The 26,099-nt window shown below is 40.5% G+C and overlaps 1 protein-coding gene across 4 annotated transcripts in view; it reads left to right on the top strand.

Moving 5' to 3' along the window:
* Positions 1-26,099, top strand: part of LOC128227107 (thrombospondin type-1 domain-containing protein 4-like) — a 101,811-nt gene that overhangs the window by 61,391 nt on the left and 14,321 nt on the right. For all 4 annotated transcript variants that reach the window (XM_052937314.1, XM_052937317.1, XM_052937318.1 and 1 more), the window contains one exon: positions 726-1,341. In XM_052937314.1, coding sequence (XP_052793274.1) covers positions 726-1,341 — 616 coding nt within the window. The remainder of the gene's footprint in view (positions 1-725; positions 1,342-26,099) is intronic.

Below are 26,099 nucleotides of genomic sequence, written 5' to 3'. Positions count from 1 at the left end.
TCATCAGGCCAAGGTCAAGGTCACAGTAACCTTTAACGCAAAAAGTTAACAAATCTTCTCCCAGTGATATCTCAACAATGCCTGAACTTATGATCATCAAACTTGACATGGAAGTTGGGCCTGACCAGAAGATGACCCTTATTGAATTTAGGAGTCATTGGGTCAAAGGTCTAGTTCACAGTAACTTTGAATGCGAAGATGTTTAGAGTGATAACTCGACAATGCCTGCACCCATGGCCCTCAAACTTGACTTGGAGTTGTGTCTGACCTCTAGACGACCCCTTATGATTTTAGGGATCATCGGGTCAAAGGTCAAGGTCACAGTGACCTTGAGCAAAAAAAGCTTTGTCGGTGTGATAACTTGTCAATGCCTGCACTCATGGCCCTCAAACTTGACATTTAAATTTTTTGTGATCAGCTGATGACTCCTATGGAATTTGAGGTCATAGAGTCAAAGGTCATGGTCATAACACACTCTATTCTCACACTTTGAATGGTCATAATCTTAAAACTGCCTCAACAGCAGCCAATGTCAGTGACAAATCAGCATCATTTGGGTCCATGAATATTTCATTCAATTGTCCATATAATCCTGACAACATGGCACTCAGGCGGGGCCTAATGTTTGACAAACATCTCTTGTTACAAAATTAATTTAGCAAAATTAATTGTTTTTTTACTAATTTCTTTCAAATCAGTTTCTGGAGTTTATTGTAATGTTTCAGTTACTTACCTACAGAAGAAACACTGGTATCAAGTATTTCTTCACAGTACCAAAAGACATGTTGGAGGAGATCATGACTAGAATATCTCCTTCAACGAACCGTCGACACCCTACAAGTGGCATTGGACAGGACCACAAGCCAAGTGTAGGTGTAGGATCTGCTGGTCCACAAATAAACTTTCAGAAGGAGCCCGAGTATGTGGCCTCAGAGAACCAACGCACAGCGTACCAGGCATTCAAGAGTAATGGGCAGTCATATGACACGCAAAGTGCTATAGACAGGTACAGACAGGGCTATACTGCTCATACTAATACTATTAGTTCTGATTTGGTGCAAGACTCTAATGCTCGTCTACCAAGTTATGAGACACACTCATCACAGCAAGTGGCTGGCAGTGGGGTTCGATATGGTCAGGTGCCAAACAGGGTAAACACCATCCCTGACAGTGGCTATAACAGTGGGTACTATGACAGTAACAGGAATGTTTACTATGGAAATAATGGCAACACCATTCCATCCCAGAAACAGAAGCTTGAGGTGCCAAACACGTTTGATGATGTAAACTTCCATTGGACAATATCAGGCTTCACGGAGTGTTCAACTACCTGCGGAGGAGGTATTCTATTTACTTTTAGCAGCAGCCACTTCATCAGCCACTAGTAGTTATAATCTTATAAGTTTGAGCACCCGTCACTAGCAGTTACATTGAATTAGTTTTAGCACTAGTCACTAGTGGTTACAACCTTATCAGGTTTAGCACTGGTCACTAGTGGTTACAGCCTCATCAGTTTTAGCACCGTTCACTAGTGGTTACAACCTCATCAGTTTAGCACTGGTCACTAGTGGTTACATCCTCATCAGTTTTAGCACCGGTCACTAGTGGTTACAACCTCATCAGTTTTAGCACCGGTCACTAGTGGTTACAACCTCATCAGTTTTAGCACCGGTCACTAGTGGTTACAACCTCATCAGTTTTAGCACCGGTCACTAGTGGTTACAACCTTATCAATTTTAGCAATTGTTTCTAGTGGTAACAGCCTCATCAGTTTTAGCACCGGTCACTAGTGGTTACAACCTTATCAGTTTTAGCAATGGTCACTAGTGGTTACAACCTTATCAGTTTTAGCAATGGTCACTAGTGGTAACAACCTTATCAGTTTTAGCAATGGTCACTAGTGGTAACAACCTTATCAGTTTTAGCAACGGTCACTAGTGGTTACAACCTTATCAGTTTTAGCAATGGTCACTAGTGATAACAGCCTCATCAGTTTTAGCAACGGTCACTAGTGGTTACAACCTTATCAGTTTTAGCAATGGTCACTAGTGGTAACAACCTTATCAGTTTTAGCACCGGTCACTAGTGGTAACAACCTTATCAGTTTTAGCAATGGTCACTAGTGGTAACAACCTTATCAGTTTTAGCAATGGTCACTAGTGGTAACAACCTCATCAGTTTTAGCACTGGTCACTAGTGGTAACAACCTTATCAGTTTTAGCACTGGTCACTAGTGGTAACAACCTCATCAGTTTTAGCACCGGTCACTAGTGGTAACAACCTCATCAGTTTTAGCAACGGTCACTAGTGGTTACAACCTTATCAGTTTTAGCACCGGTAACTAGTGGTAACAACCTTATCAGTTTTAGCAATGGTCACTAGTGGTAACAACCTTATCAGTTTTAGCACCCGTCACTAGTGGTAACAACCTTATCAGTTTTAGCACCGGATACAAGTGGTAACAACCTTATCAGTTTAGCACCGGTCACTAGTGGTTTCAACCTTATCAGTTTAGCACTGGTCACTAGTGGTTACAACCTCATCAGTTTTAGCAACGGTCACTAGTGGTTACAACCTTATCAGTTTTAGCACCGGTAACTAGTGGTTACAACCTTATCAGTTTTAGCAATGGTCACTAGTGGTTACAACCTCATCAGTTTTAGCAATGGTCACTAGTGGTAACAACCTTATCAGTTTTAGCACTAGTCACTAGTGGTTACAACCTTATCAGTTTTAGCACTGGTCACTAGTGGTTACAACCTTATCAGTTTTAGCAATGGTCACTAGTGGTAACAACCTTATCAGTTTTAGCACCGGTCACTAGTGGTAACAACCTTATCAGTTTTAGCACCGGTCACTAGTGGTAACAACCTCATCAGTTTTAGCACCGGTCACTAGTGGTAACAACCTTATCAGTTTTAGCAACGGTCACTAGTGGTTACAACCTCATCAGTTTTAGCAACGGTCACTAGTGGTTACAACCTTATCAGTTTAAGCAATGGTCACTAGTGGTAACAACCTTATCAGTTTTAGCACTGGTCACTAGTGGTAACAACCTTATCAGTTTTAGCACCGGTCACTAGTGGTAACAACCTTATCAGTTTTAGCACCGGTCACTAGTGGTAACAACCTCATCAGTTTTAGCACCGGTCACTAGTGGTAACAACCTTATCAGTTTTAGCAACGGTCACTAGTGGTTACAACCTTATCAGTTTTAGCAACGGTCACTAGTGGTTACAACCTTATCAGTTTTAGCAACGGTCACTAGTGGTAACAGCCTCATCAGTTTTAGCAACGGTCACTAGTGGTAACAACCTTATCAGTTTTAGCACCGGTCACTAGTGGTAACAACCTTATCAGTTTTAGCAATGGTCACTAGTGGTAACAACCTTATCAGTTTTAGCACTGGTCACTAGTGGTAACAACCTCATCAGTTTTAGCACTGGTCACTAGTGGTAACAACCTTATCAGTTTTAGCACTGGTCACTAGTGGTAACAACCTCATCAGTTTTAGCACCGGTCACTAGTGGTAACAACCTCATCAGTTTTAGCAACGGTCACTAGTGGTTACAACCTTATCAGTTTTAGCACCGGTAACTAGTGGTAACAACCTTATCAGTTTTAGCAATGGTCACTAGTGGTAACAACCTTATCAGTTTTAGCACCGGTCACTAGTGGTAACAACCTTATCAGTTTTAGCACCGGATACAAGTGGTAACAACCTTATCAGTTTAGCACCGGTCACTAGTGGTTTCAACCTTATCAGTTTAGCACTGGTCACTAGTGGTTACAACCTCATCAGTTTTAGCAATGGTCACTAGTGGTTACAACCTTATCAGTTTTAGCACCGGTAACTAGTGGTTACAACCTTATCAGTTTTAGCAATGGTCACTAGTGGTTACAACCTCATCAGTTTTAGCAATGGTCACTAGTGGTAACAACCTTATCAGTTTTAGCACTAGTCACTAGTGGTTACAACCTTATCAGTTTTAGCACTGGTCACTAGTGGTTACAACCTTATCAGTTTTAGCAATGGTCACTAGTGGTAACAACCTTATCAGTTTTAGCACCGGTCACTAGTGGTAACAACCTTATCAGTTTTAGCAATGGTCACTAGTGGTAACAACCTCATCAGTTTTAGCACTGGTCACTAGTGGTAACAACCTTATCAGTTTTAGCACCGGTCACTAGTGGTAACAACCTCATCAGTTTTAGCACCGGTCACTAGTGGTTACAACCTTATCAGTTTTAGCACCGGTAACTAGTGGTAACAACCTTATCAGTTTTAGCAATGGTCACTAGTGGTAACAACCTCATCAGTTTTAGCACTGGTCACTAGTGGTAACAACCTTATCAGTTTTAGCACCGGTCACTAGTGGTAACAACCTCATCAGTTTTAGCAACGGTCACTAGTGGTTACAACCTTATCAGTTTTAGCACCGGTAACTAGTGGTAACAACCTTATCAGTTTTAGCAATGGTCACTAGTGGTAACAACCTTATCAGTTTTAGCACCGGTCACTAGTGGTAACAACCTTATCAGTTTTAGCACCGGATACAAGTGGTAACAACCTTATCAGTTTAGCACCGGTCACTAGTGGTTTCAACCTTATCAGTTTAGCACTGGTCACTAGTGGTTACAACCTCATCAGTTTTAGCAACGGTCACTAGTGGTTACAACCTTATCAGTTTTAGCACCGGTAACTAGTGGTTACAACCTTATCAGTTTTAGCAATGGTCACTAGTGGTTACAACCTCATCAGTTTTAGCAATGGTCACTAGTGGTAACAACCTTATCAGTTTTAGCACTAGTCACTAGTGGTTACAACCTTATCAGTTTTAGCACTGGTCACTAGTGGTTACAACCTTATCAGTTTTAGCAATGGTCACTAGTGGTTACAACCTTATCAGTTTTAGCAATGGTCACTAGTGATAACAGCCTCATCAGTTTTAGCACCGGTAACTAGTGGTTACAACCTTATCAGTTTTAGCAACGGTCACTAGTGGTTACAACCTTATCAGTTTTAGCACCGGTCACTAGTGGTTACAACCTTATCAGTTTTGGCAATGGTTTCTAGTGGTTACAGCCTCATCAGTTTTAGCACCGGTAACTAGTGGTTACAACCTTATCAGTTTAAGCAATGGTCACTAGTGATAACAGCCTCATCAGTTTTAGCACCCGTCACTAGTGGTAACAACCTTATCAGTTTTAGCACCGGTCACTAGTGGTTATAACCTCATCAGTTTTAGCACCGGTCACTAGTGGTTACAACCTCATCAGTTTTAGCACCGGTCACTTGTGGTAACAACCTCATCAGTTTTAGCACCGGTCACTTGTGGTAACACCTTATCAGTTTAGCACCGGTCACTTGTGGTAACAACCTTATCAGTTTAGCACCGGTCACTAGTGGTTACAACCTTATCAGTTTTAGCACCGGTCACTTGTGGTAACAACCTTATCAGTTTAGCACTGGTCACTAGTGGTTACAACCTCATCAGTTTTAGCACCGGTCACTTGTGGTAACAACCTTATCAGTTTAGCACCGGTCACTAGTGGTTACAACCTTATCAGTTTTAGCACCGGTCACTAGTGATTACAGCCTCATCAGTTTAGCACTGGTCACTAGTGATTACAACCTCATCAGTTTAGCACCGGTCACTAGTGATTACAACCTTATCAGTTTTAGCACCGGTCACAAGAGATTACAACCTCATCAGTTTAGCACTGGTCACTAGTGATTACAACCTCATCAGTTTAGCACCGGTCACTAGTGATTACAACCTTATCAGTTTTAGCACCGGTCACTAGTGATTACAACCTTATCAGTTTTAGCACCGGTCACTAGTGATTACAACCTCATCAGTTTAGCACCGGTCACAAGAGATTACAACCTCATCAGTTTAGCACTGGTCACTAGTGATTACAACCTCATCAGTTTAGCACCGGTCACTAGTGATTACAACCTTATCAGTTTTAGCACCGGTCACTAGTGATTACAGCCTCATCAGTTTCATCACTAGTCACTAGTGGTTACAACCTAGGATCTTAGAAAATATTATTTGTAATTTGTTGTCATCATTATGCCATATTGTCATTTTGAAACAGAGTACCAAAAGCATAAAAAAATGCACTAATATTTTATTTGTGCCATAAATATGAACTTGAAATAAGCAAAACTGGAATGTGTTAAGAATTACAGATAAACAACTTACAGTTACATAAAGGACGCTCTCTAAGTGAGTTAAAGAGGCTCTCAAATCCCATTTGGAGATTACGTCTGTCTGCAGCATTTATAAACTTATTTAAGACAAAATCAATCAAATGCATCTTTGGAAAGAGCATAAATTTCAGTTTGCAAACATTTTATGGGTTAAGATTTGTGGCTGGCACTTCAGGCCCATCCATAGTTGGTCTCCTTTCAAATATATAGGGATTTAAGGCCATTGTACTGAAGCCATTTCATAATGCGTGCACTGTGCAGGGGATAGACTCAACATTCAAATTATTAGGTAATAAATCCCCATCTTCATTATCAGCTGAGTACGTCTGATTTTGTATTAAAATGATAGAAAGTAGGGATTTGAGGACACGCTAGGTCATAAATTTTTACGCTTAATTTTATTTCTAAAAACATTCATGAATAATATTATATCCCTTATGGTTTCATTTTGTCAGTGAAAAAGTTCTGCAATGTAATTACGGCCCAATAATATGTCACCCAGACAGGGCGAAAAAATATTAAATAGAAATCATGCCAATATGACACTTATTGCCTTACATGATGTATTCATTTATTTTTTGTTACTGTAATTTCTACTTCATAAATATCATATTTTGCAGCAATAAAGAGATACATATTTTCCTGCATTAGTTCAAATATATAGTTTTACAGTTCCCTAAGTTTAAGACGTTGCTTTCTCCATTCATTACCCAGACTCATACTTTTTTTTTTCAAATAACTTGCCAGTAATTGAGATCGTCTGACTGGTACTGGATTATGGAGTTAAAATTATAGCTGATACAAATTATGCTCTCCATACAAAGTTTAAGCGGTGTCTTGTTCAGACATTTAACTTAAGAAAATTAAAACAAATAATGAAAATATCATTCATTCATTTTAAGGTTCATCAAAAAAGTCCTGATGATACAAACTATTTAAAACAATGTACTGTATAAGGAAAGTACTGTTGTGAATTTGCAACAAAAAGTTATGGTTGTTAATTTTAATTTAATTATGGCATTTACTACAAAGTCATTAATGTTGTAACATTTAATTAGACATTTCTGTCAAGCCAAAAATGGTGCATTTCAATGACAAACGTCTTAATTATCAAATCTTGATGTCTGACTTTTAGGTGTAATAAATAAGCATATTACATACCACTTAAGGTCTTGATGAAAAATAAATTCATTGCATGGCTCAAATATAATTAAATTATAAATTGTGTAATTTTATCATAATTTATACCGATGCAGTAACTCCACTCTAAGAAATATATCATTTAAAAAAGTACACACATGAACATTGTTACAAAATGATAGTCTGTGAACTGATACCAGGCCCCAATATCACAAAAATACTTCAGTCAAATCTCAATCTCAGTCTCAACTCATTAAATTTAATGGCATCAAAAGTTATTAAGAATCACTCAAAGTGCCCCCTCTCGTACATTGGTGATGTGCAGAAGACACCACCTCACATACATTGGTGATGTACAGAAGACACCATCTCACATACATTGGTGATGTACAGAAGACACCACCTCTCGTACATTGGTGATGTGCAGAAGACACCACCTCACATACACTGGTGATGTACAGAAGACACCACCTCACATACATTGGTGATGTGCAGAAGACACCACCTCACATACATTGGTGATGTGTAGAAGACACCACCTCACATACATTGGTGATGTATAGAATGCACCATGTCACATACATTGGTGATGTACAGAAGACACCAACTCACATACATTGGTGTTGTACAGAAGACACCACCTCACATACATTGGTGATGTGTAGAAGACACCACCTCACATACATTGGTGATGTATAGAATGCACCATGTCACATACATTGGTGATGTACAGAAGACACCACCTCACATACACTGGTGTTGTACAGAAGACACCACCTCACATACATTGGTGATGTGTAGAAGACACCACCTCACATACATTGGTGATGTATAGAATGCACCATGTCACATACATTGGTGATGTACAGAAGACACCACCTCACATACACTGGTGTTGTGCAGAAGACACCACCTCACATACATTAGTGATGTGTAGAAGACACCACCTCACATACATTGCTGATGTGTAGAAGACACCACCTCGCATACATTGCTGATGTGTAGAAGACACCACCTCGCATACATTGATGATGTGTAGAAGACACCACCTCACATACATTGGTGATGTATAGAAGACACCACCTCACATACATTGGTGATGTACAGAAGACACCACCTCACATACATTGGTGATGTATAGAATGCACCATGTCACATACATTTTTGATGTACAGAAACACCACCTCACAAACATTGGTGATATACAGGAGACACCATGTTACATACATTGGTGATGTACAGAAGACACCACCTCACATACATTGGTGTTGTACAGAAGACACCACCTCACATACATTGGTGATGTATAGAATGCACAACGTCACATACATTGGTGATGTACAGAAGACACCACCTCACATACATTGGTGATGTACAGAATGCACCATGTCACATACATTGGTGATGTACAGAAGACACCACCTCACATACATTGGTGATGTACAGAATGCACCATGTCACATACATTGGTGATGTACAGAAGACACCACCTCACATACATTGGTGATGTACAGAAGACACCACCTCACATACATTGGTGATGTACAGAATGCACCATGTCACATACATTGGTGATGTACAGAAGACACCACCTCACATACATTGGTGATGTACAGAATGCACCATGTCACATACATTGGTGATGTACAGAAGACACCACCTCACATACATTGGTGATGTACAGAAGACAACACCTCACATACATTGGTGATGTACAGAATGCACCATGTCACAAACATTGATGATGTACAGAATGCTCCATGTCACATACATTGGTGATGTACAGAAGACACCAACTCACATACATTGGTGATGTACAGAAGACACCATCTCACATACATTGGTGATGTACAGAATGCACCATGTCACATACATTGGTGATTTACAGAAGACACCAACTCACATACATTGGTGATGTACAGAAGACACCACCTCGCATACATTGGTGATGTACAGAAGACACCACCTCACATACATTGGTGATGTACAGAAGACACTACCTCACAAACATTGGTGATGTACAGAATGCACCATGTCACATACATTGGTGATGTACAGAAGACACCAACTTACATACATTGGTGATTTACAGAAGACACCACCTTACATACATTGGTGATGTACAGAAGACACCACCTCGCATACATTGGTGATGTATAGAAGACACCACCTCACATACATTGGTGATGTACAGTAGACACCACCTCACATACATTGGTGATGTACAGAAGACACCAACTCACATATATTGGTGATGTACAGAAGACACCAACTCACATACATTGGTGATGAACAGAATACACCACCTCACATACATTGGTGATGTACAGAAGACACCACCTCACATATATTGGTGATGTACAGAAGACACCACCTCACATACATTGGTGATGTACAGAAGACACCACCTCACAAACATTGGTGATGTACAGAATGCACCACGTCACATACATTGGTGATGTACAGAAGACACCAACTTACATACATTGGTGATTTACAGAAGACACCAACTCACATACATTGGTGATGTACAGAAGACACCACCTCACAAACATTGGTGATGTACAGAATGCACCACGTCACATACATTGGTGATGTACAGAAGACACCAACTCACATACATTGGTGATTTACAGAAGACACCAACTCACATACATTGGTGATGTACAGAAGACACCACCTCACATACATTGGTGATGTACAGAAGACACCAACTCACATACATTGGTGATGTACAGAAGACACCACCTCACAAACATTGGTGATGTACAGAATGCACCATGTCACATACATTGGTGATGTACAGAAGACACCAACTTACATACATTGGTGATTTACAGAAGACACCACCTTACATACATTGGTGATGTACAGAAGACACCACCTCGCATACATTCGTGATGTATAGAAGACACCACCTCACATACATTGGTGATGTACAGAAGACACCACCTCACATACATTGGTGATGTACAGAAGACACCAACTCACATACATTGGTGATGTACAGAAGACACCAACTCACATACATTGGTGATGAACAGAAGACACCACCTCACATACATTGGTGATGTACAGAAGACACCACCTCACATATATTGGTGATGTACAGAAGACACCACCTCACATACACTGGTTATGTATGGAAGACACCACCTCACATACATTGGTGATGTACAGAAGACAACACCTCACATACATTGGTGATGTACAGAAGACACCACCTTACATACATTAGTGATGTACAGAAGACACCCCCTCACATACATTGGTGATGTATTGAATACACCATGTCACATACATTGGTGATGTACAGAAGACACCAACTCAAATACATTGGTGATGTACAGAAGACACCACCTCACATACATTGGCATTTACAGAACCACCACCTCACATACATTGGTGATGTACAGAAGACACCACCTCACATACATTGGTGATGTACAGAAGACACCACATCACATACATTGGTGATATACTGAATGCACCACGTCACATTCATTGGTGATGTACAGAAGACACCACCTCACATACATTGGTGATGTACAGAAGACACCACCTCACATACATTGGTGATGTACAGAAGACACCACCTCACAAACATTGGTGATGTACAGAATGCACCAACACACATACATTGGTGATGTACAGAAGACACCAACTTACATACATTGGTGATTTACAGAAGACACCACCTTACATACATTGGTGATGTACAGAAGACACCACCTCACATACATTGGTGATGTACAGAAGACACCACCTCACATACATTGGTGATGTACAGAAGACACCACCTCACATACATTGGTGATGTACAGAAGACACCAACTCACATATATTGGTGATGTACAGAAGACACCAACTCACATACATTGGTGATGAACAGAAGACACCACCTCACATACATTGGTGATGTACAGAAGACACCACCTCACATATATTGGTGATGTACAGAAGACACCACCTCACATACATTGGTGATGTACAGAAGACACCACCTCACAAACATTGGTGATGTACAGAATGCACCACGTCACATACATTGGTGATGTACAGAAGACACCAACTCACATACATTGGTGATGTACAGAAGACACCAACTCACATACATTGGTGATTTACAGAAGACACCAACTCACATACATTGGTGATGTACAGAAGACACCACCTCCCATACATTGGTGATGTATAGAAGACACCACCTCACATACATTGGTGATGTACAGAAGACACCACCTCACATACATTGGTGATGTACAGAAGACACCACCTCGCATACATTGGTGATGTACAGAAGACACCACCTCACATACACTGGTATTTACAGAACCACCACCTCACATACATTGGTGATGTTCAGAAGACACCACCTCACATATATTGGTGATGTACAGAAGACACCACCTCACAAACATTGGTGATGTACAGAATGCACCATGTCACATACATTGGTGATGTACAGAAGACACCAACTTACATACATTGGTGATTTACAGAAGACACCACCTTACATACATTGGTGATGTACAGAAGACACCACCTCGCATACATTGGTGATGTACAGAAGACACCACCTCACATACACTGGTATTTACAGAACCACCAACTCACATATATTGGTGATGTACAGAAGACACCAACTCACATACATTGGTGATGAACAGAAGACACCACCTCACATACATTGGTGATGTACAGAAGACACCACCTCACAAACATTGGTGATGTACAGAATGCACCACGTCACATACATTGGTGATGTACAGAAGACACCAACTCACATACATTGGTGATGTACAGAAGACACCAACTCACATACATTGGTGATGTACAGAAGACAACACCTCCCATACATTGGTGATGTACAGAAGACACCACCTCACAAACATTGGTGATGTACAGAATGCACCACATCACATACATTGGTGATGTACAGAAGACACCAACTCACATATATTGGTGATTTACAGAAGACACCAACTCACATACATTGGTGATGTACAGAAGACAACACCTCCCATACATTGGTGATGTATAGAAGACACCACCTCACATACATTGGTGATGTACAGAAGACACCACCTCATATACATTGGTGATGTACAGAAGACACCACCTCGCATACATTGGTGATGTACAGAAGACACCACCTCACATACACTGGTATTTACAGAACCACCACCTCACATACATTGGTGATGTACAGAAGACACCACCTCACATACATTGGTGATGTACAGAAGACACCACCTCACATACATTGGTGATGTACAGAAGACACCACCTCACATACATTGGTGATGTACAGAATGCACCATGTCACATACATTGGTGATGTACAGAAGACACCACCTCACATACATTGGTGATGTACAGAATGCACCATGTCACATACATTGGTGATGTACAGAAGACACCACCTCACATACATTGGTGATGTACAGATCCATGTCACATACATTGGTGATGTACAGAAGACACCACGTCACATACATTGGTGATGTACAGAAGACAACACCTCACATACACTGGTTATGTACAGAAACACCACCTCACATACATTGGTGATGTACAGAAGACACCAACTCACAAACATTGGTGATGTATAGAATGCACTATGTCACATACATTGGTGATGTACAGAAGACACCACCTCACATACACTGGTTATGTATGGAAGACACCACCTCACATACATTGGTGATGTACAGAAGACACCACCTCACATACATTGGTGATGTACAGAATGCACCAACACACATACATTAGTGATGTACAGAAGACACCACCTCACATACATTGGTGATGTATTGAATACACCATGTCACATACATTGGTGATGTACAGAAGACACCAACTCAAATACATTGGTGATGTACAGAAGACACCACCTCACATACATTGGTATTTACAGAACCACCACCTCACATACATTGGTGATGTACAGAAGACACCACCTCACATACATTGGTGATGTACAGAAGACACCACATCACATACATTGGTGATATACTGATTACACCACGTCACATTCATTGGTGATGTACAGAAGACACCCCTCACATACATTGGTGATGTACAGAAGACACCACCTCACATACATTGGTGATGTACAGAAGGCACCACCTCACTTACATTGGTGATGTACAGAAGACACCACCTCACATACATTGGTATTTACAGAACCACCACCTCACATACATTGGTGATGTACAGAAGACACCACCTCACATACATTGGTGATGTACAGAAGACACCACATCACATACATTGGTGATATACTGATTACACCACGTCACATTCATTGGTGATGTACAGAAGACACCCCTCACATACATTGGTGATGTACAGAAGACACCACCTCACATACATTGGTGATGTACAGAATGCACCACGTCACATACATTGGTGATGTACAGAAGACACCACCTCACATACATTGGTATTTACAGAACCACGACCTCACATACATTGGTGATGTACAGAAGACACCACCTCACATACATTGGTGATGTACAGAAGACACCACATCACATACATTGGTGATATACTGAATGCACCACGTCACATTCATTGGTGATGTACAGAAGACACCCCTCACATACATTGGTGATGTACAGAAGACACCACCTCACATACATTGGTGATGTACAGAAGACACCACCTCACATACATTGGTGATGTACAGAAGACACCACCTCACATACATTGGTGATGTACAGAAGACACCACCTCACATACATTGGTGATGTACAGAAGACACCAACTCACATACATTGGTGATGTACAGAATGCACCAACACACATACATTGGTGATGTACAGAAGACACCACTACACTTACATTGGTGATGTACAGAAGTACAGAAGACACCACCTCACATACATTGGTGATGTACAGAAGACACCACCTCACATACATTGGTGATGTACAGAATGCACCAACACACATACATTGGTGATGTCCAGAAGACACCACTACACATACATTGGTGATGTACAGAAGACACCACCTCACATACATTGGGGATGTACAGAAGACACCAACTCACATACATTGGTGATGTACAGAATGCACCAACACACATACATTGGTGATGTACAGAAGACACCACTACACATACATTGGTGATGTACAGAAGTACAGAAGACAGCACCTCACATACATTGGTGATGTACAGAAGACACCACCTCACATACATTGGTGATGTACAGAAGACACCACCTCACATACATTTGTGATGTACAGAAGACACCACCTCACATACATTGGTGATGTACAGAAGACACCACCTCACATACATTGGTGATGTACAGAAGACACCACCTCACATACATTGGTGATGTACAGAAGACACCACCTCACATACATTGGTGATGTACAGAAGACACCAACTCACATACATTGGTGATGTACAGAATGCACCAACACACATACATTGGTGATGTACAGAAGACACCACTACACTTACATTGGTGATGTACAGAAGTACAGAAGACACCACCTCACATACATTGGTGATGTACAGAAGACACCACCTCACATACATTGGTGATGTACAGAATGCACCAACACACATACATTGGTGATGTACAGAAGACACCACCTCACATACATTGGTGATGTACAGAAGACACCACCTCACATACATTGGTGATGTACAGAAGACACCAACTCACATACATTGGTGATGTACAGAATGCACCAACACACATACATTGGTGATGTACAGAAGACACCACTACACATACATTGGTGATGTACAGAAGTACAGAAGACACCACCTCACATACATTGGTGATGTACAGAAGACACCACCTCACATACATTGGTGATGTACAGAAGACACCACCTCACATACATTGGTGATGTACAGAAGACACCAACTCACATACATTGGTGATGTACAGAAGACACCAACTCACATACATTGGTGATGTACAGAAGACACCACCTCACTTACATTGGTGATGTACAGAATGCACCATGTCACATACATTGGTGATGTACAGAAGACACCACCTCACATACATTGGTGATGTACAGAAGACACCACTTCACATACATTGGTGATGTACAGAAGACACCAACTCACATACATTGGTGATGTACAGAATGCACCATGTCACATACATTGGTGATGTACAAAAGACACCACCTCATATACATTGGTGATGTACAGAATGCACCATGTCACATACATGGGTGATGTACAAAAGACACCACCTCATATACATTGGTGATGTACAGAAGACAACACCTCACATACATTGGTGATGTACAGAAGACACCACCTCACAAACATTGGTGATGTACAGAATGCACCATGTCACATACATTGGTGATGTACAGAAGACACCATGTCACATACATTGGTGATGTACAAAAGACACCACCTCATATACATTGGTGATGTACAGAAGACAACACCTCACATACATTGGTGATGTACAGAAGACACCACCTCACAAACATTGGTTATGTACAGAATGCACCATGTCACATACATTGGTGATGTACAGAAGACACCAACTCACATACATTGGTGATGTACAGAAGACACCAACTCGCATACATTGGTGATTTACAGAAGACACCACCTCGCATACATTGGTGATGTACAGAAGACACCACCTCACATACATTGGTGATGTACAGAAGACACCACCTCACATACATTGGTGATGTACAGAAGACACCACCTCACATACATTGGTGATGTACAGAAGACACCAACTCACATACATTGGTGATGTATAAAAGACACCACATCACATACATTGGTGATGTACAGAAGACACCACCTCACATACATTGGTGATGTACAGAAGACACCACCTCACATACATTGGTGATGTACAGAATGCACCATGTCACATACATTGGTGATGTACAGAAGACATCAACTCACATACATTGGTGATTTACAGAAGACACCAACTTACATACATTGGTGATGTACAGAAGACACCACCTCGCATACATTGGTGATATATAGAAGACACCACCTCGCATACATTGGTGATGTACAGAAGACACCACCTCACATACACTGGTATTTACAGAACCACCACCTCACATACATTGGTGATGTACAGAAGACACCACCTCACATACATTGGTGATGTACAGAAGACACCACATCACATACATTGGTGATGTACAGAAGACACCACCTCACATACATTGGTGATGGATTGAATGCACCAACACACATACATTGGTGATGTATAGAATGCACCATGTCACATACATTGGTGATGTACAGAAACACCACCTTACATACATTGGTGATGTACAGAAGGCACCACGTCACATACATTGGTGACGTACAGATCCATGTCACATACATTGGTGATGTACAGAAGACACAACCTCACATACATTGGTGATGTACAGAAGACACCACGTCACATACATTGGTGACGTACAGAAGACAACACCTCACTTACACTGGTTATGTACAGAAACACCACCTCACATACATTGGTGATGTACAGAAGACACCAACTCACAAACATTGGTGATGTATAGATTGCACTATGTCACAAACATTGGTGATGTACAGAAGACACCACCTCACATACACTGGTTATGTATGGAAGACACCACCTCACATACATTGGTGATGTACAGAAGACAACACCTCCCATACATTGGTGATGTACAGAAGACACCACCTTACATACATTAGTGATGTACAGAAGACACCCCCTCACATACATTGGTGATGTATAGAATACACCATGTCACATACATTGGTGATGTACAGAAGACAAAAACTCAAATACATTGGTGATGTACAGAAGACACCACCTCACATACATTGGTGATGTACAGAAGACACCACCTCACATACATTGGTGATGTACAGAATGCACCACGTCACATACATTGGTGATGTACAGAAGACACCACCTCACATACATTGGTGATGTACAGAAGACACCACCTCACATACATTGGTGATGTACAGAAGACACCACCTCACATACATTGGTGATGTACAGAAGACACCACCTCACATACATTGGTGATGTACAGAAGACACCACATCACAAACATTGGTGATGTACAGAAGACACCAACTCACATACATTGGTGATGTACAGAATGCACCAACACACATACATTGGTGATGTACAGAAGACACCACTACACATACATTGGTGATGTACAGAAGACACCACCTCACATACATTAGTGATGTACAGAAGACACCACCTCGCATACATTGGTGATGTACAGAATGCACCAACACACATACATTGGTGATGTACAGAAAACACCACTACACATACATTGGTGATGTACAGAACACACCACCTCACATACATTGGTGATGTACAGAACACACCACCTCACATACATTGGTGATGTACAGAAGACATTGTTTGTCAGGGGGATCAGGAAAACTAATTGGCCACTCATTAACCTCTATTATGAATTTAGCCAGAAGCCACCTCAAAGGTAACAACACTTTTAGGCCCACATCTATATATGTGTTGTTTTTGACAGATCTGCTGTCATCTGACACCAGTGATGGTGTTTTTCCTAATGTTTCATGACATTGTGTGCATTTACTGATTTATGAAGGCAAGGCATTTGTCATGTTGTCCCACGACCACCCATCATGTTAAATTATGTTTGTACTTCTTATTTGATAGTCCCATATTAATCTAATATAAATCTGATGTGCTGTCTAGAGGTCTTTCAAAAATCAGAAGAGATCTTTTATACTAATGACATAATAAACTTACAGAGGAGGGACTGACAATGCTATATAGCTCTTGAAATTAATATCTGTAATGAATTTAGTTGAGAAGGATAGTATAATGCCATAAAGAAATACACAAAGTGTGATATTAATACACCCTCATTCCCCAACCTGTCAAAAAAAAGTGGGCGTTGCAAACCTGAAAGGGTACACCTGGTTAAATATGAACTGCTCCCACTTTAATGTCTGTAAAGAACTGGGGCGTCAACATTCCAGTTTCAAATGAGAAAAAGTGCAAAAACACTTCAAAAGAATTCAAAATATGCTTGTTCAAATTATTGATGAATATATGAATAACAATCAAATTTCATAGCTATTAAAAGTGAACTCTGGTCCCAGGTTTGTTGAAAAAACTGAATAAAAATCATATCTCTGGCATTTAAATCCATTTCTTTTAGCATAACCTTAACATAGCTTCAACAGTTTGATATACGTTAATGGTCATTTTTTGTTAAGGAATTGTATAATAATTAATATATTATCCAAAATGGTACAAATTATTACCTCATTAAATAAATCCTGCTCATTGACACATTTTAACAAGATAATTATACTAGAGTAACCAGAAAAAGGGTTGGTAAGAAATGTGTTCAGATGTATTTGGGTATACTAGAGAAGCCAGAGGAAGGAGTTGGTCAGAATGTGGTCAGATGTAGTGGGGTATACTAGAGAAGCCAGAGGAAGGAGTTGGTCAGAGTGTGGTCAGATGTAGTGGGGTATACTAGAGAAGCCAGAGGAAGGAGTTGGTCAGAGTGTGGTCAGATGTAGTAGGGTATACTAGAGTAGCCAGAGGAAGGGTTGGTCAGAGTTTGGTCAGATGTATTTGGGTATACTAGAGAAGCCAGAGGAAGAGTTGGTCAGAGTGTGGTCAGATGTAGTGGGGTATACTAGAGTAGCCAGAGGAAGGGTTGGTCAGAGTTTGGTCAGATGTAGTGGGGTATACTAGAGTAGCCAGAGGAAGGGGTTGGTCAGAGTTTGGTCAGATGTAGTGGGGTATACTAGAGTAGCCAGAGGAAGGGTTGGTCAGAGTGTGGTCAGATATAGTGGGGTATACTAAAGTAGCCAGAGGAAGAGGTTGGTCGGAGTGTGGTCAGATGTAGTGGGGTATACTAGAGTAGCCAGAGGAAGGGTTGGTCAGAGTGTGGTCAGATGTAGTGGGGTATACTAGAGTAGCCAGAGGTAGGGTTGGTCAGAGTGTGGTCAGATGTAGTGGGGTATACTAGAGTAGCCAGAGGTAGGGTTGGTGAGAGTGTGGTCAGATGTAGTGGGGTATACTAGAGTAGCCAGAGGAAGGGTTGGTCAGAGTGTGGTCAGATGTAGTGGGGTACACTAGAGAAGCCAGAGGTAGGGTTGGTCAGAGTGTGGTCAAATGTGGTGGGGTATACTGGAGTAGTCAAAGGTACGGCTTGTGGGAGGGTGGTCAGATGTAGTGGGGTATACTAGAGTAGCCAGAGGAAGGGTTGGTGAGAGGGTGGTCAGATGTAGTGGGGTATACTAGAGTAGCCAGAGGAAGGGGTTGGTCAGAATGTGGTCAGATGTAGTGGGGTATACTAGAGTAGCCAGAGGAAGGAGTTGGTCAGAGTGTGGTCAGATGTAGTGGGGTATACTAGAGTAGCCAGAGGAAGGGTTGGTCAGAGTGTGGTCAGATGTAGTAGGGTATACTAGAGTAGCCAGAGGAAGGGTTGGTCAGAGTTTGGTCAGATGTATTTGGGTATACTAGAGAAGCCAGAGGAGGAGTTGGTCAGAGTGTGGTCAGATGTAGTAGGGTATACTAGAGTAGCCAGAGGAAGGGTTGGTCAGAGTTTGGTCAGATGTAGTGGGGTATACTAGAGTAGCCAGAGCAAGGGGTTGGTCAGAGTTTGGTCAGATGTAGTGGGGTATACTAGAGTAGCCAGAGGAAGGGTTGGTCAGAGTGTGGTCAGATGTTGTGGGGTATACTAAAGTAGCCAGAGGAAGAGGTTGGTCAGAGTGTGGTCAGATGTAGTGGGGTATACTAGAGTAGCCAGAGGAAGGGTTGGTCAGAGTGTGGTCAGATGTAGTGGGGTATACTAGAGTAGCCAGAGGTAGGGTTGGTCAGAGTGTGGTCAGATGTAGTGGGGTATACTAGAGTAGCCAGAGGTAGGGTTGGTGAGAGTGTGGTCAGATGTAGTGGGGTATACTAGAGTAGCCAGAGGAAGGGTTGGTCAGAGTGTGGTCAGATGTAGTGGGGTACACTAGAGAAGCCAGAGGTAGGGTTGGTCAGAGTGTGGTCAAATGTGGTGGGGTATACTGGAGTAGTCAAAGGTACGGCTTGTGGGAGGGTGGTCAGATGTAGTGGGGTATACTAGAGTAGCCAGAGGAAGAGTTGGTGAGAGGGTGGTCAGATGTAGTGGGGTATACTAGAGTAGCCAGAGGAAGGGGTTGGTCAGAGTGTGGTCAGATGTAGTGGGGTATACTAGAGTAGCCAGAGGAAGGGGTTGGTCAGAGTGTGGCCAGATGTAGTAGGGTATACTAGAGTAGCCAGAGGTAGGGTTTGTCAGAGTGTGGCCAGATGTAGTGGGGTATACTAAAGTAGCCAGAGGAAGGGTTGGTCGGAGTGTGGTCAGATGTAGTGGGGTATAACTAGAGTAGCCAGAGGAAGGGTTGGTCAGAGTGTGGTCAGATGTATTGGGGTATACTAGAGTAGCCAGAGGAAGGGTTGGTCAGAGTTTGGTCAGATGTAGTGGGGTATACTAGAGTAGCCAGAGGAAGGGTTGGTCAGAGTGTGGTCAGATGTAGTGGGGTATACTAGAGTAGCCAGAGGAAGGGTTGGTCAGAGTTTGGTCAGATGTAGTGGGGTATACTAGAGTAGCCAGAGGAAGGGTTGGTCAGAGTTTGGTCAGATGTAGTGGGGTATACTTGAGTAGCCAGTGGAAGAGTAGGTGAGAGTGTGGTCAGATGTATTGGGGTGTGCTAGAGTAGCCAATGGAAGGGTTGGTCAGAGGATGGCTAGATGTAGTGGGGTATACTAGAGTAGCCAGAGGAAGGGCTGGTGAGAGGATGGTCATATGTTGTGAGGTATACTAGAGTAGCCAGAGGAAGGGTTTATGAGAGTATGGTCAGATGTATTGGGGTATATTAAAGTAATCAGAGGAAGGGGTTGGTCAGAGTTCATTCAGATGAAGTGGGGTATAACTAGAGTAGCCAGAGAAAGGGATTGTGAGAGTGTGGTTTGATGTATTGGGTATGCTAAAGTAGCCAGAGTTAGGGCTGGTGATAGGATGGTCAGATGTGGGGTATACTAGAGTAGCCAGAGGAAGGGCTGGTGAGAGGATGGTCAGATGTTGTGGGGTATACTAGAGTAGCCAGATATAAGGCTGGTGAGAGGATGGTGAGATGTAGGGGGGTATTCTAGAGTACAAAGTATATTAAGAGTACTCAGAGGAAGGGTTGATGACTATCAGCACTGTTTTGATTCTCTTTGCCTAATGGACCAATAACCAGTCGTTCAAAATGTTAGTTAACCAATAATAAGATCATATTTTGTAAAATATATCAATGCACATTGATTATTTGAAACCGTAGTCATATAATCTTGACAAGTTTTGCTACCCGTTAATTGACAGTTGAACCAATGTTGCCAAATGCCAATTGTTTAAAACTTTGCTTATGTTATTTACGAGATTGTTGGTCTATTTTATACTGAAAAATTTAATGAAGTGTTTATATATTCGAATAAAACAAGTAAAGCTGAAGCACTTGTTTCAAATTGTGATAGAACTACTGCATATCACAAGTGTATCAAATAAGCTTCAAGAGCAGTAAAGATTTGAATGAAAACAACAATAACGTTAACATTGGTCTTCACTTCAACAAAGTTCTGTCAGCCCAATATTAGTTAAATATACATAATTATAAATCATATAGTTATACAAGTATTTTCTGTCAAGCTCATAATCTGACATCCATGTGTCTATGCTCCATAATAAATAATCCTTCTGTGCTCAACTGATTATTATTTAAATGGAGAGTGAGTTATAATTTGATTATAGAACTACATGTTGACTTGAAAGCCGCGAGTGTCAGTGAAGTGTTCAGTGAAGTACAACATCAAAGACAGGCAGCTTTCAAAGCCTTTTCCAAAAATCACCTTCATTGAGATCAGTTAAACAATTTGATTACATACAAGCACCTGGCATATTGCTGGTAACACTATTTATACTAATTAAAATTTGTAATGTTTGAAAGATCTAAATACCTTAAGCCTGATTGTGGATCATCTTACAAATGGTCATGAGTATTTAAACAAGCTTATATTTCTTTCCTTTTCCTCAGTGTTTATTCATAGTTATTTATTTGAGGTCGTCTATTTCCCATTGAGATGAGTGGCTCTAATGAAATACCAGTGGCCATAAATGTGTGAACAAACCAATTAGGTCACAGTTGCACTAGTGTTACCACCGATCACCAAAATTTAGCACCATTAAATGTGGCGACTGGGTTGTCAGAGGTTGCAAATAAATAATCTGCATCTAGTTAGAATTGTCAATGTTCAGCAAGTGGTTTTTAGTGTCTTTGTTCAGTAACTTATCTGTTGTTTATTTTATGCCGGTCGGGACGAGCTTAGTGCGACTGTCGAGAGTTGTCAAAATAGGAGGTCGCGGGAGTTGTCGGGTCGCTGAGGAGATTGTGCCCGAAAATGGGAGCTTCACTGACTGAGCTGAATAATGAAGATGAAGTTTATTTGAAAATCAAGTCCTTTATTTATTTTGAAAGCAAACACACACACACATATATATATATATATATATATATATATATATATATCAATAAACACAAAGTACAAATAGATGTTACAAATACTTAAACTAATTTGGGGAAATTAGCATACAACTCGCTTTTAAAAATGCATGTGAAAGGTTAACTGGTTGACAACATTTCATATTACAATTAGTTTAATTTAATAATTGTTTGCTTAATAACTTTAATAAAATGAACTTTATAAATACTTGCAAACAGAAATAACATCTGTACATTTCTAAGTGAGTTCATATTTTAAGACAAATAATTGAATAACATAATTTCCACATAATTCAAACTTCTTATTATATGAATATAACTTCTAAATGTTTTAACAATAAATTCACAAAATATTAAAACTATTATATTTTAAAGTACTTTGATAAAATAAATTGAGTTAACCACAAAAAGTAATATATAAAAATAATGACAACATACCTGAATAATGAAGATGAAGTTTATTTGAAAATCAAGTCCTTTATGATTTTCAGGACACAGGCTTCATCTTAAATACTAAGTTTTTAACAATATGATACAGATCTCAGATTTGATAAGCATCATTAAATCATTAACTTGTCAGTACAAAAATCTAAAATTGAAGCTGAGTATCCTGAGGGATTGTGCTACTGTTTTGAAGAAAAATATATGATAGGTTGACATCAATTAAGGTAATTAAAGGAAACCACTTAGCCTAAGGTGGCCAAATTATTAAACTTAAAAACAAGTTAAGAATCTAAAAAGATATTTATTAACTGCCAAAAATATTATACAGGCTGCAGGCATTAATATGTTTACATGATGTATAGACATGCAAAGTTCGAAAAGGAGTTTTAGTCATAATAGTTATTCTTAAACTATATCTAAATAAGTAATTCTGAGTTATTTAACAAAATATACATATTATCCAAATAAAATAAATATGTGTAATTTACAATTATCATTTTTACATAAATTTATATTTAATTTATGTAACAAAAATTTGGGGCATAATATTCCCCCCTACTACGGAGACTTTGGTCCCCAAAGTTTGAAAAGGGTTGAATATTTAGGTTATAATATTAAACATAAACATAGTAAAGCAACCGCAAATCAAATTACCTTAAACAAGTATGCAGTGACATATATGTAGGGAAACAAAATAATAATAACTATATATAAATCGATGAGTATGACATGTCGTGTTGTTGGTATAGTATATCATGTCATGAAAATGTCCAACTTTCTTTTATTCATTTGTTATAGGCATAATAAAAGTTGAAGAAAACTAGGTATATTGTAGTGTGACCTCAACAATGAGGACATATTGACGTCTGCATGTGATTTCTAAACAGTTTTGAAATATGTCGGAATGTAAAATATCTATTAGTATATAATTACTGTAGTGAAGAAATAACAATAGCACAAGATAAACAATAATGTCAACATGAGAACTGGTAAGATTCATACAACACCTGGTATCCCTGAAAGTTAGAAAGGGTTTTAAAACACCAGCAACGATTCTGAGAAAGAAGAGAGAGAGCTAGAGCACTTATTTATTATGCCCCCTTTTGAAAAAAGTGGGGTATATTGTTTTGCACATGTCGGTCGGTCGGTCGGTCTGTCTGTCGGTCGGTCGGAATACCAAATGGTTTCCGATCAATAACTTGAGAACGCTTTGACCGAGGGACCTCATACTTGGTATGTGTATTGGTCATCACCAGCAGATGAACCCTATTGATTTTGAGGTCAGTGGGTCAAAGGTCAAGGTCAGTGTGACCTTTACATGAAAAACGGTTTCCGATCAATAACTTGAGAACGCTTTGACCCAGGAACCTCATACTTGGTAGGTGTATTGGTCATGACCAGCAGATGAACCCTATTGATTTTGAGGTCAGTGGGTCAAAGGTCAAGGTCAGTGTGACCTTAACATGAAAAACGGTTTCCGATCAATAACTTGAGAACGCTTTGACCCAGGGACCTCATACTAGGTAGGCTTATTGGTCATGACCAGCAGATGAACCCTATTGATTTTGAGGTCAGTGGGTCAAAGGTCAAGGTCAGTGTGACCTTAACATGAAAAACGGTTTCCGATCAATAACTTGAACACGCTTTGACCGAGGGACCTCATACTTGGTATGTGTATTGGTCATCACCAGCAGATGAACCCTATTGATTTTGAGGTCAGTGGGTCAAAGGTCAAGGTCAGTGTGACCTTTACATGAAAAACGGTTTCCGATCAATAACTTGAGAACGCTTTGACCCAGGAACCTCATACTTGGTAGGTGTATTGGTCATGACCAGCAGATGAACCCTATTGATTTTGAGGTCAGTGGGTCAAAGGTCAAGGTCAGTGTGACCTTAACATGAAAAACGGTTTCCGATCAATAACTTGAGAACGCTTTGACCCAGGGACCTCATACTAGGTAGGCTTATTGGTCATGACCAGCAGATGAACCCTATTGATTTTGAGGTCAGTGGGTCAAAGGTCAAGGTCAGTGTGACCTTAACATGAAAAACGGTTTCCGATCAATAACTTGAGAACGCTTTGACCCAGGAACCTCATACTTGGTAGGTGTATTGGTCATGACCAGCAGATGAACCCTATTGATTTTGAGGTCAGTGGGTCAAAGGTCAAGGTCAGTGTGACCTTAACATGAAAAACGGTTTCTGATCAATAACTTGAGAACGCTTTGACCCAGGGACCTCATACTAGGTAGGCTTATTGGTCATGACCAGCAGATGAACCCTATTGATTTTGAGGTCAGTGGGTCAAAGGTCAAGGTCAGTGTGACTGTAAGCTGAAAAAAGGTTTTCTGATTGTCCATATTTTATTTAAGTGTCCAAATCCTACTAACAATTTGGCTCCCAAGGGGGCATAAATGTTTCACTAACATCTCTTGTTTCAACAAGCTTGTCAAAAGCACCTATATATTGCAATAGGTTTGTCAAATCAGAATCATTACTGAGTTAAGAAAGAAGAAGATAAGACAGAATAGCGCGCATAAAAAATAAAGGGGTACCTAGTCATTTGAAAACTTACAGAACATCACGGTATATTGAAATCTTAATGCAACATTGTTTTTCATCTGAGCTTACCATTCTTATGATACATTTGAAGAAATTTATGCTCGTACTTCATCTTCTCTTCAGCCCATTCAGTGCACCACACTTGCCAGTCTTCTGCCCTGTTCCTTGGGTTTCCAGAAAACTTTGGCAATG

Source organism: Mya arenaria, chromosome 3 (genome assembly GCF_026914265.1).
Source record: "Mya arenaria isolate MELC-2E11 chromosome 3, ASM2691426v1".
NCBI lineage: Eukaryota > Metazoa > Mollusca > Bivalvia > Myida > Myidae > Mya > Mya arenaria.
Note: the sequence above shows the minus strand (reverse complement) of the source record. Positions and strands in the feature narration are given on the sequence as shown.